Source organism: Micrasema longulum, unplaced genomic scaffold, assembly GCF_059751315.1.
Source record: "Micrasema longulum isolate JH-2025_06_02 unplaced genomic scaffold, ASM5975131v1 h1tg000900l, whole genome shotgun sequence".
NCBI classification, from domain to species: Eukaryota; Metazoa; Arthropoda; class Insecta; order Trichoptera; family Brachycentridae; genus Micrasema; species Micrasema longulum.
In genome coordinates, this window is record NW_028278091.1 from 720,020 (window position 1) to 733,402 (window position 13,383).

General features: G+C 32.5%; 2 protein-coding genes and 1 long non-coding RNA gene across 7 annotated transcripts; 1 reads left to right on the forward strand and 2 right to left on the reverse strand.

Moving 5' to 3' along the window:
- Positions 1-155: 155 nt before the first annotated feature.
- LOC148278278 (uncharacterized) lies at positions 156-4,443 on the forward strand. The gene is made up of 2 exons (XM_088231671.1): positions 156-938; positions 4,321-4,443. The coding sequence occupies exons 1-2, from the start codon at positions 156-158 to the stop codon at positions 4,354-4,356; spliced, it is 819 nt and encodes a 272-aa protein (XP_088087797.1). The 3' UTR covers positions 4,357-4,443.
- LOC148278279 (glutathione S-transferase C-terminal domain-containing protein homolog) lies at positions 2,785-4,935 on the reverse strand. Its single transcript, XM_088231670.1, has one exon. The coding sequence runs from the start codon at positions 4,724-4,726 to the stop codon at positions 2,870-2,872; it is 1,857 nt and encodes a 618-aa protein (XP_088087796.1). The 5' UTR covers positions 4,727-4,935; the 3' UTR covers positions 2,785-2,869.
- Positions 4,936-6,863: 1,928 nt separating this feature from the next.
- Positions 6,864-11,931, reverse strand: LOC148278280 (uncharacterized). Of its 5 annotated transcripts, none has more exons than XR_015823233.1 (5): positions 11,607-11,931; positions 11,316-11,507; positions 10,573-10,709; positions 9,469-9,624; positions 6,864-7,759 (listed from the first exon to the last, which is right to left on the reverse strand). It is a non-coding gene; the product is annotated as an uncharacterized LOC148278280 (long non-coding RNA). The 5 variants fall into 5 exon arrangements; XR_015823236.1 differs by having other exon boundaries at positions 11,737-11,851; XR_015823234.1 differs by having other exon boundaries at positions 7,419-9,157; positions 11,607-11,858.
- Positions 11,932-13,383: the final 1,452 nt, after the last annotated feature.

Sequence of the window (13,383 nt, forward strand, 5' to 3'; positions counted from 1 at the left end):
ATAACTTACTTTAGAATTTGATTAAGCCTATCAAAAATAAGTAAAGGCCATAGACACAATGTTATTTTTCAATATTCTTTTGATTTTTTTTGAGTCGTCATTTATTCAAATCAGAAATGTGATAACCATTTATTTTGACAATTTAAAGTATAAAAATGTCCACAAATAAGTGGAAATGGGCAAATGTAAGTTTACAAGACATTTGTAGTTTAAAAAAAGTGATGAGTGCCTATGAAACAGTATGTGGCCTCAATGAACAAAAATTATTAGTAAACATCAACCAAAGAACCAAAGCTCTTTATCCTATCGATTTTAAAGGATTGAAATTTAATGTGAACAAAATGATTAGTGACAGTGTTTTATATAACTGCAAGTTAGATTTTGACACATCAAATGCTACAACCTACAAGACTTACAATAGATTTATTAATAGAGAGCCTTTAATTTATCCCAGTCAAACAAGTTCCCCGGGATTCTTTAATCTTACTTTCCAACATCCAATTTCCGATGAATGGAAGTGTACTATCCTAGCTCACTTTCTACCAGAAGGAGGTGGTGGACTCGATGTCATAATGAACTATTACAACGATGAGTTCACTGGATCGTTTTCTTTGAGTAATAAAGGTTTTTCTAATGCAGAGGTATCTGTGAATTATTTACAAGAAGTGAGCAAAAGTTTGTCTGTTGGGGCTGAAGTAGTAAGTGATGTAGGTGCAACAGCTTTGAGTAGCAGATTCACTTTGGCGGGAAAGTATTTTAACGAATACAATAATGCAACAATTTCTGGGTCGATAGGAACAAAAGGTGCCCAAGTCTGTTTGCACAAGATGTTGTCACCAAAAATATGCATTGGATCAATTGCAGATTACTTGTTTGAGGAAAAATCTTTTCTTGGATCACTATCCGGTCAATGGACAGAAGAAAAATTTATTTTGCGGGTTAGTATTGACACCAATAAGTACATCGGAATGAATTTACTAAGAGACATATATGTCGATGATTACTTTCACGCTAATATTAATTGGGCAGCATTTACTAATTTTGTAAATGAAATAAAATTTGGAATTGGATTTGACTTTTTTATTAAAAATTGATTTAGTGTAAACTGTCCCTGTTTGGCTGTTGTTAAAAATTTACATATTTATGTTTTTTGAAAGTTCTTTTTATTTTGAAAAATGTTTTCGATGATTTATTTGTATATATGGCAACTGCAATATGTATGGTTCTAAGACATTTCCTAGTTAAACAAATTGTTGAGCATTGAATTAGAAAATATTAGAGGGAACCTCTTAACTTTTTATGTTTATAAACAAATATTTTATGTACACATTTTACAAGATATTTTGTTATGTTTTAAATATATGCATATTGCTGCTGTATGGAAAATCAATAGAGATATGTATGTGAATAGAAAAAATATATGTATGTACACATAAATTTCAAGCCTATAATAAAAAGCCCATTGAAAAAATATTTTTTCGTTTATTAATATTCAAATTTTCAAGTACTTAACATAATCTAACCTTACTTGTATTCACAAACAGTGCTTTTAAAACACACAAAAATGGCCCATTCAAATCAACATCATTATTTGATTCTTCATAATATAGAAAAGCATGAAAGCACATACTCAAAACTAGCATAAATGTGAATTACATATTAGCTAATTCAATCAGACACATCTGTCTGCTATTGAACAACATTATGCTGATAGTTAAAATAATTACGGAAGTAAGATGTCTTACAATTCCGGGTACCAGTCTAGGATAACATGAAATGTGGTAAAATACCGACTAACCCGTTGAATCCCAGCCTATTTTGCATAGAATGTGTGAAAAAACCGGAGCAGTTTTTGAAAAAAAAATTTGGTTTATATTCTATTTTTATCTGTTATTAATTATTGAGTATTGGTCATTGACATATTAATATACATAGACATACCCTGAGCCCTAAAAAAAAAATGACGCCACTTAACTCATGCCCAATGCATATTTAGTCATTTTTCAACCGCCAGTCAGGTGTGACGCTCAGAATGGAAACCATAATGCTCGCTTGTGTCATGAAAGCGTGTAAAAAAAAAAACCCTTTCGGATAAACATTGTAGAAAGGATTGTGTAACTTTTCATTGGTAAATATTTGTTCATGAATGATTGACTAAGCTTAAAACAATTAATATTCAAATATGAATATACTTTTTTGTAAATATCAAACTACACCTAGCGGCGCAGTTGTGAAACGATGTCAAGTTTATTAAATATCACAACTGAACATTACACGAAACTTTCAAAGTTACAAAAAAATATTCAACATAAAATCTTGCATGAAAATTTAAGACCAATGACTGTCCGTCCCTGTGGGATTTTTTGCATCCTGGTGGATAAACTGGTGTTTAGATTAAAAATATGAATATATGTACAGTGCTGTAATCTTCTCCTCTAATGTGATGTAAAGTGACCATTAGATTGTTTTTCATGCAAATGATTATAATGGTGGCCTTCGTGGTGTAGTGGTCAAGACGCTTGACTCACGTACGGAAGGTTCCGGGTTCGATTCCCGGTGAGAACACAAAAAAATTAAAATGTGATTTTTCTCAAGCCTGGGTGATCTGTGATGTAATTCACCACTGTATATTAGGCCTCCTGGCCTGTTGTGGTGCAAAAAAATGTGAACAAAAAAAAATGTGAACAATATTATAAATCATAAAAAAAATATATCAAGTTTTAAGATTAACTCAATGGTACAATCTCACCTTCCTTCAAATGATTACCAATAATTATTGAGCGATTTTTTTCCAAAAATATATTTATTAAGTGTTCCATACCATTAGATATACTAAAAAAATAATTCACTCTATACTTTTATAATTTATTTAAACCCCAGCTACTCCTACAATTAACATATTTTTGGGTGTACAGCTTAAAGGTTTAAGCCGGCTCAATTGCACAGAGTAACCATTGTCCATAGCATGTTGGGCCCTATCCGAATCTATAATAGTCATACACTTTGTACCACGTTCTTCCATCGGATGATCTACGTGAGTTTGGTCAGCCGCATGCCCGATGCAGATATATTTATCTAACGGAATATTGGAGAAATGTTTACTTCTGGGATATTGCAATCTCTCTGTCACATGCAAAGATCCGTAACAACAGGGGCACACGACAAATGATGCATTTTGCTTGATACAGTTATCGAGCACTAAATCTGTTGCAATCCCACACGCGTGCAGCGCTACTCCAATATCAAATTCTCCTATGAAGTAATCTAAGTTACATTGGAAAAAAACGATATTTTTTAAGCCTAGATTTAGCACTCTTGCTTTAGCTCGATTTAAAGATTCCTCCTTATTTTCCAGTAAAATTATGGTACATTTAGGAAGTAGGTATGCCAGCAATATTCCCAGGTGTCCACTTCCGGAGCAAAAATCAATTATTTTATTGCCATCGTGAGCTAATTTCATAACAGACAAAGCAACATTCTCCAACTGCTGTGTCTTTCTTACCATACGAGTGTCTGGCAAATGTCCACCATTGGGGTTTGCATCAGAAGGAATAGATGACCAGTCGATTGTTTCATTAGTTTCAGGTTTGGTTAAATTTAATAACTTAACATCTTCAGAAATAAGGTTTAAAGCAGATTCTACATCATTTTCTTTCGTAAAAAGTCTTTTTTTTGGATTACTTCGCTTTGGATCACATTTGTATAAACTAACATCCTGCACTTCTGGCATTGTGTATTCTATATAATTCTCTTTACTTTTTACATTGATTACAGCTGTAGATAGGAAGCTGTTAATTTGATCAAATTCGCGCAATGACTTTATATTATTAAACCATTTGTTCGTTTTCGGTAAATATTTTTCAAATGTTCTATTTCCCAAAATGGAATCAATTATGGTGTAACACGGATATAATATCAAATCAGCCAAAGTTAAGAAGGGTCCTTCCGCAAATATGTGTTCTAAATCTAATTTATCAATTGGTATAGAACTATCAATATACACAGGTTTACTGTTGGATTTCCATTTCCTGTACTTGATATGTTTCCTTTGCACATTACGTTCTGAGCTTCCTGTTGCTTGAACTTGGCTATTTTCAAATACCATTTTCTCAGCGATATATGACTTATTTGCAACTTCACGAGCCATCTTATAAACATTGTGTATTCTCAATGGTTGATTTAAATGTTTTTCAAATCGAGCTAAGTTTTTAGGTATTTCGAAAGAGTCCTTGCTTTCTAAGTGACAGTTAGGTACTATATGTTTAAGTAGATCTTTTGTAGTTTCTAAAATTTCGATTTCGCAAAACTTTGTCCATACAGATACTTCGTTGGGTGCCTGTAAACAACTACTTCTGAAGCCCAAGATTCCCTTTGGGTGTTCTACATCGAGAAGCTGAGATTTCCTACATTTGCAGAGATGGCGAGAAACTGCACACATACCTGTTATTATCGTTGAATCAATCATTACAGCCGGAAGCTTGCAAGAAGTAACCTGCCACGGCAAATTACTTGGGTTTACAATATTGATGGGCAGTAAATCTTCATGCTTTACTGTGAAACCTTGTATATTTTGAACATTTTTTGTCATATACTGTAATTGAATGTCAGGCAAATTACAAAATTTATAAACACATAAAGCAATTAATGTTTCTAATGAATATTCTTGAGAGATACCATGCTGCTCTGTATTTGATTGATATAAATCTAAAACGAGTAAGTTATCCATATTTTAAATGAAATTTTCAAATATATATATATTTGACGGGTGGGAAAATCGTCACTGTCAAAAAACGACAAAACTAGACCACTCGAGTTTCCACAAAACATAAAAACAAAACTGTACGTCACCCATGCGTTTGACATGTGTTAACTTTAAACCAGAGATTATGCACATCAGAGACTATACACATACTGTAAACCACAGATTCTGTTAACCTGAAATCATCATTATTGCCCTCGAGTTCATCAACAATATGATCAACATTCCAAAATTTTTGCTCAATACCATAATATGTCTAACGACATTATTCTTTTCTGTCTGGTATAACTCTTTCAATAGCTTATTGCATAAGTATTCTCACATTACTTATATTGAAAGTGGTATTGTTAAATTTTACGTGATGTTTTACCATCGACTACACCAATTTAATTGGTTTCAATTCACAATGATAGGGGGGTAATCAAAACACCGTTTTATTTGCTTCGCTTGCAGTGACATCTACCACATACTTTGTCATATGTCCCCCTGTATGAGCTGACAACCCGCAACAACTCCGCTTTGATCATTGTTGTGTCAACATTAACTTCTCCTATGTCTTCGAGCCATTTAATAATGTTACATTCTTTTCCATTGATTATTTGGAAGCTTGTCCAATTTTTTTAGTTTTTTTTATTCAGATAACAAATAAAAATACAGTATTACAACTGAATACAATTTTTACATTTATTAAATACATATATTTACATTAACATTTACCATTACGTAAAAGAAATAAGCAATTCTTGTGTACATAATGGGGAGTGACGTATTACAATAATGTGTTTATTTTATTTTTAATTATTAGTATTTTTAGAATAACATATATAAACTACAAAAAAATCTTATAAACGGTGTTTTTAATCAGTGCTACATAAAGAATTATAAATGTAACTTTTCACTTCTTTCTTAAATATATTGTATTCCTCACTGTACTTTTTATTATGTTTGTTCATTTCATTAAAGAAAAATATTCCTCTGTAAGTATAATGATGTTGTGCTGTAGTTGTTTTTAATTTGGGAATTTAGATATTACCACCTGTTCTAGGTCACGTACTTACGTTTTGTGACCTAGAAACACTATTTATTTTGTCTTTATGTATTTGAAGCAAACAATTCTTTTTATATGACAATTTTATATCTAAAACCTTAATTTTTTTTAAATAATTGAACAGTGGGAAAAGTAGACGATTTTTTCAAAATAACTTTTATAATTAATTTTTGATTTTTTCGACTGTGATATGGGTATCCATAACGATGCGGCAATTTTCATCCAGTTAAAGCAAAATATTTTTAAACCACTCCAAAAATGTTTCTCCATTCATTTCGTCGTGATGGTCTACAGAATAATTTTTTTTATTCGAAAATTAACAAACCATTCGGAAAAAATCCTGCGGCACATTCAATATGTAACACTATCAACTGTTTTCCCCTACCTGTTGGATTAGGAGGTCCCATGGAAATGTATCTATATCATTAATTTATAAAAATGCATCATTGTTATGATTGAATGCTTACCTGTCCTATTTGTTCTTTACAATTGGTGATAGTGAATTTGAACTATCGGTTGTACATCCATTTTATCTCAGGGTATTAATTGGTTAATATCTTAGTAAAGCAAGCGCTAGGCAGGACAGTCGAAGAGTTACTGACTCATTATAGACGGCATAGCCATGAGCACCGTGGGTGAAGCTAAAGTAGCGGAGGGGGAGGTATGCGCAGTACGAACTTAATTTCGTGCTGTAGTAGTTTGATCTTATCTTATTTAGAATCGAGAATAGCATAATATTACTTCATTAAAATAATATAATATTCTATAAATTATCTTTTGAGCTTTATTACAATCATTTTCCACAAACTAAAATTCCACTATTTGTTACTATTGCCCGGTAAAGAGCAAAGAAGGGTGGTCAAGGGGACACAAAGTATGTTTTTATACCAATGCCACAAGTATTTCAAAGCATTTATGGCATATTCGTAATAATCTTTGCATATAATTATTTTTATACAATCTACCCCTAACTTCTATAATTCTATTTTGTTTATAAAAATATGCTTCATTTGTGAATATATAATCTTATTACATATATATTTTTTGCTGTGAAAATTTATTTTTTTTGAATTATCAAACATGTGCAGAATTTACAACAAAATATTTAAATACGAGTATCAATATCAACTTTCTGAGATTTCAACAATATAATATTCTCCACATTCACTTTCTTCATCCATTTCACAGTTTTTCCAACTGTTAGCACTAATTTTAGATTCATCATACCCTTGGCATATTGGGCCAACATCACAAAATTCTGGAATTGGTTTGATTATATTAAATGTGGTGTAATGTGGTACTTCACTACCTGTTTCACAATTTATTGATAATAAATCTTCATTTATTGGGTTAACTTCTGAAGGGTTATTAACTATTTTAGCACTATTTGCAGAGATTTTCATTTCATATTCCAAATTTTTAAGAGTCTCTTTGATTTTTATACTGTTTTCTTCATTATGTTCTGCATATGTATATTTGATCATGTTTATTAGAGATTTACGAGAATCCTCCCATTTGTCTTGCTTGTCTTTATTATTTTTTACTGTTGATACATTTTCTCTGATATTTAATAATGAATTACCCTTAATATTGTATTTGTTTATTTCATGATTTCTTTTACTTTTTATACGAGCTTGGTTGACATGATAAAGAATAACCTTTTCTGAAGGATAAAATGTTTTATTATTCGAACATGGCTTTGGATTATTTTTACCTTTAAACATGGCTTCAACTTCATCGTAAAGGTGGTACTTTACTTTATTAACAGAACAAATGTTTTGTTCTGTTAACTTATATATTTCGCGTTGTAATTGAGGATGAAGTGTCTGATTAAAATTATATGTTTTGGTAGAGTGAATATGGTCAGATTCTGGAGATATAAGCAAAATGTAGCGAAGTATTCCTACAGGTGGCGTGGAAGACAACAAATCTTTATTCAGCTTCTCCAGGATCTACAATTTTAAATAAAAATGGTAATAAAAGATTAAAATTGATTTATTATACTATACTGTACAGTACGAGTCCTCACCGAGATAAACTGTAGCCTGTTATAACTACAGAAGTGGAATTAATTCTGGACACTTTTAATAAAAATTTGCTCTTTTAGATATTTGTGTAGAAACTGTACATTCTTCTGGGTCAAATTTATACTATAATATGTTTATTGTTACCTTCAATGTTTGTGCACAACATTTTCACATAATTTGTTTTGAAAAGGTTTTGAAATTAATATTTAAAAAATAACAAACTACATATTAAACAAACCAACTAATTTTTAGGTTGACATTTTTGTTACTACCAACATGAAAAATCGCGTGATTTAAATCAGTTAATCACAAAACAATCCTTACAAATGGTCTCATCATTTTTTTAGTCTGGTATTGTGTTTTAATAAGTGAGAACTTGTGAGGAAAGTTAATAAAATTGTGAAACAACTAAAATGACTCCGAATACGAATATTGCGAAGATTTTGAGTGGTGGAATAACAAAGTCGGGTATAAGGAAACTCTGCATACGGGTTATGAACACTGGATCAATGAAATCAGCTGCAAGAGTTGGAAGAAAGTCTAAGAAACAGAACAAGACGTGCATAGAGTTTATCGCTAGGTCATACAAGACTATCAGAGATCTACAAAATACATTAAAAAAACATCACCAGAACACCTGGTGTACACGTTGTGACGGATCTATTCTTAAAAAAAACTTTGCAAAGTTGGTTTACAAGTAAAAACCCAAAAAAAAGCTGTACCTGAACCAGAAACAGATGTAGAAATGCATCAATTAGGCTCTGAAACACAAGGAGTGAACTGAAAAAGATTAGGGCAAGGTTATTTGGAGTGACAAGACCAAAATTAGCATCTTCGCCTGTGATGGGTTTAAGTTTGTTCGCCGCCAACTTGAAGAGGATTTTTTTCCCAAGTGTACTACGGCCACTGTTAGGCACTCAGTCAGTGTGATGGTATGGGGCAGCATGGCTGGATGTCATTGAGGGCAACATGAATGCAAAAAAGTACCAACCATCAGTGTTAGAGGCGAAACTGTTGCCTACAATCGAGCATTTATTGCAAGGAGACCCTCGTCTTTTAGCAGGACCGAGTGCCATGCTATACAGCCAGGAGTTGCACAAAGTGGTTCAGTGACCACCGCAGAGTTGTCCTGTCTTGTCCAGGCAATATCGGGATTTCATTCAGCTAAAAAATCTATGGTCAAGGCTGTGATAGTATCTTGAAAAATCCAAGCATCAAGAATGAACTGATCAAAGCCATCACACCCTGGCCTGTTTCTATGTGATTACACCTAAACATTTGTGATGCCTGGTGCACTTGATGCCTTGAGAACTCGAAGCGGTTCTAAAAAACAAAGGATATCCAATGAAATACTAATTGTTTTGTAATTCCTTCAGTGTGTTTGTAAATTCGTCAATTGTTATTTTTTTTATATATTAAAAGTTTGCCTATAAAATTTATTTTGAATGATTTTTTTGATAAATGATTCTTCAAAATTATATGGCAATGATTATTATAAACACAACTTTGATTAGAATATAAAATATAAGCAAAAATAAAGTTAGAATGGTGAATAAATGTGAAATTTTAAAGAATTTCTAAAAGTTTCCAGAATTAATTCCCCTACTGTATATTAAACTAATAAAAATATTTACCTTATATTTGTTCGAGGAACGTACTCTACACGGAGCTTTAATTTTGTAAACATCATCTTCAAATACAATAATCGATTTGACTATCATGTACGCTGGGCAACCTATCTTTTTTGTCTGAGTGAGTGAAATTCGACTTTTTTTTTTTGGCTGCTCTGACTGGAATTAAGCAAATTTCAACATCTCAAATATATAATAACTTAACAATTGAATTATCAAAATAAAGATAAGAAGAAAAAAGAACAGTAAAATTCTAATATTATTGTGTTAGTTCAATTGATATCAAACCAAAACTGATTACATGAAAACTTAAACAAACGAAACCTACTGACGCTCACATTTGAAGGGTATATGGTAAACACGAGATAATTGAACTAAATATTAAAAGCTATTAAAATGTGGCTCTAGTCTTATGTAGTATAGAAAAATATATGCGGTCACGGTTGCCAAAAAAAACAGTAAATAATGCGACTATTGCTGAATTAAGCTCGTTTTTGTCTGTTGAATGAAGGAAATTGTATGTAAAAACATATTTTACATTGATTGAAAATATATTTTAACAAATATATGTAGCCAGCGTCCCGTCCCACAAATAAGGTTTTTACATTTTTTTTTGCTCTCCTGTAAAATTCATAATTAATTTGATAATTAGCTCATTTTTGCTGTTCACCCTTAATTTATTATTGAAATACATATTATATAGGTTATGCTTAACAGTTTAAAAGTAAAATAATATCATTAGAATTAAATAATCAATATGTATGACATTGTTACCAGGTTATATCAAAGGAACTTTTTAGTAATTATAAGACTCACTAGATGTTAATAATGATAGATAAATTTTAAAAACACAATAGTTTTCGGTTTTATATCAATCAAGTTAGGGTAAAGTGGGATTCAAACCACGGACCTTTGATGCGTGAGTCCGAGACACTAGCCACAGAACCACAACCTGATTTCCTATTTGATACTTAAATTTAAATTGTTCAGATAAATTCAATTACAATTTATTTTCTCATTGAAGATGATCTCCATGAACACTTTTCTCTGATGACTTTAAATCATTATTTTTGCAAACTTATTTGATTAGAAAAAATATCAGCTTACAGGCTCTAATCCTCTCGGAGTATAATTTCCATCTCGACAACACATCATGTAATTTGTTTTAAGAATTTTAAAAGGCGAACCCATAAATGGTATATTAATGTCAGAATCCTTTCTGTCGGACATAAATAATGGCACAGCTGAAAATTATAAATTACTAAGTTCGCAATAATTTTCAAGAAGATTTTTAATTTTATGATAATAGCAGTAAAAATTAAATTATAATTATATTAAATTTATGTTCATACGATATGAAAATACAAATGAATTTGTGGTAATGCAGGGATCGAACCCCTCTAATGTGGGATCAGCATCACTTTTAAGAAACTACAACTATCATCATTATCATTCCCCTTTCCACACCCAATGGTGCATAGGGCGCTGCATTTTTAAGCCAAATGCAAAGTTTGAGATAATCTGCAACATGAAGGTAAGGTGATCAGTCCTACGCTTCAGGTGCCAGTACAGAAAAAATTAGGCATTGAAGTTTGAACAACCTTTGAAATCAATATTTCACGTCCACACTGCCAGGAATCAAACCCAGAAACTCAAGAATGGTAGGCAACGAGGCGGACTTATTTCTACTCGATTTCCCTGTTCAGGATTTTTACCTGAGAGCAGACATCGAGTCGAAAACACTCATCGAGGATTCTGGTTTTATTTCACACACAGAACTGTATTCTTCATCCGCCTGGACACTACAACCAACTCATAAATTTAATTTCAATGTCGTTTTTAAAACTTACTTGACTTGCATGATCGGCTTCTTCTAGTGTAAAAATAGATTCCCAGAGCATTTAAATTATTTAAGAAACTGGTAAAATTATTTTCTCCATCAATATAGCCCGCATATACTTTAACTTCATCCTTAGATGTTACCATACATAAGTCTTGTACCCAATTACATATAAGACTTTCCATGCTATTGACTGAGTCCTCTAAAATTAAAAAATTTGAAGTATAAAAATATATCTAAAATGCAATTGAAAAAAAATAAATCTTTTTGCAATATGTGTAAAACTTGAATCATTCATTACCTGCTAAACGTTTGCAAATTAAGTATTTATTTTCCATTATTCAAGGTTATTTCAAAAATCCTAATACACAATTATTTTCATTTTATAATAAAAACCTTTTAGTTGTTTGTCAACACATATACTAGCATACCTGTGCTCGCATACTACAGAATCTAGAATCACAGACTACAGATATCTTTAAATATTAAAATGCCAAAGTTATACACAGATGTCAAAAACCTGGTCTACGTCAAATACGAACGACCAAAGACTATATACGAAAGGAATCACAACGAAACGACCACAGACTACTTGCGACCGAATGAGATATCTTCTGTGACCGAATGACTCGCGGGTGATTCGCATAGCTTGAACATAGCCAATATGGTTCTCACCTGTTCAGAATCCATGTCCGGAACTTTGCCATGTGCGAATGTCAGCTTGAGGAGGAAGATCTAAATCATGTTTTTTTTAGATGCCCTATAAATGCTATCCTGAGTTCCTATCCGACCTCTCCGATATTAACGTCCCATTCCCTACTTATATTCTAACTCTCCTGTCACCATTTAATAAACATCATCATTCCCTTTCCGCATCCAATGCACTAGTACACTTATTGCCGTGTATCTTGGTTTTTTTTATTACATGAAGGTCTTACGCCAGTCTTACGTTTTAGGTACCAGTCCCAGGGACTATGAAATATTTTAGTGTAAAAACACCCTTTTTAAAAATAGATATTTCATATCAACCAAGTCAGGAACTGACACAAGACCTCTTGCATGGTAGGTAAACGAGCTGACCATTGCATCACGAAGCCGACAGAATAAACCCAATAAACATAAATATATGTATTCAAAATTTTATATAAATATCTGGGTTGTAAATAGTATTAAGTTGTAAAAAGTTATACATGTAAATAAATACTAACGCAATAACTTGTATTTATTACTAACACGGTGACGCCCTGGTTCTCTGGTCTGGGGTCCCAGATACAGACAGAGCCTGCCAGGATGTTGCCGCGTTTCTGTCTCCCAGAATGATAGAGTGTATGAAAGATTATGTCTTTATAAGTTCTAGAAAGGCCGAGAAAGATATTGAAAGGAGGGTGAGTGCTGGGAAATGGGTAAATGGTGCACTGAAATCTACTTTGGGAAACAAATGTTTATTGCAGGAGACTAAACTAGTAGTTCACAGCGGAGTTCTAGTGCCAACTCTAATGTATGGGAGCAAAGTATGGAATTGAAAACATTATGATGAAAGTAGGTTGAATGCTGTCGAAATGCGATCCCTCAGGCGAATGTGTGGTAAGACGATGTATGATAGGTGCACAAATGTCGAGATCCGTGAAGTGTGTAAGGCTGAGACATGTATTATCGACAGAATCAAGAAAGGGGTGCTGCGTTGGTTTGGATATGTGAGTGAATGGACAGCGAAAGAACGGCTAAAAGGATCTGCGATGCAAATGTTGATGGATGCAGAAAACGAGTAAGACCGACAAAGACATGGCACGATAAGTCCATCAAATACTTGAAGATGAACATGTCAAACGTAGGAATAATCGGCGAGCGTGCATGAGAAGATGTATGAATGTAGAGGAAGCGAGGTCTGTATGCCAAGATAGAGTGTTATGGCGTTCTATCCTCTCTGCCTACCCCTACGGGGAAACGGCGTGATGCTTTGTTTGTTTGTGTATATATTTAAATAAATGAAAAACTTAAATTCTATACTGGCTAGAACATCCCAGTTGAGAGGTGGAAAAGCCAAAAAAAACAAAGAAGAAGAAGAAGATAGCCAATAG

Excerpts from the sequence above, each read along its gene's own strand:
- LOC148278279 (XM_088231670.1), bottom strand. The coding sequence starts at position 4,726 with ATGGATAACTTACTCGTTTTAGATTTATATCAATCAAATACAGAGCAG.
- LOC148278278 (XM_088231671.1), top strand. The coding sequence starts at position 156 with ATGTCCACAAATAAGTGGAAATGGGCAAATGTAAGTTTACAAGACATT. Across the intron at positions 939-4,320 it reads AAGAAAAATTTATTTTGCGG|ATACTTCGTTGGGTGCCTGT; the intron begins GTTAGTATTGAC and ends TTGTCCATACAG.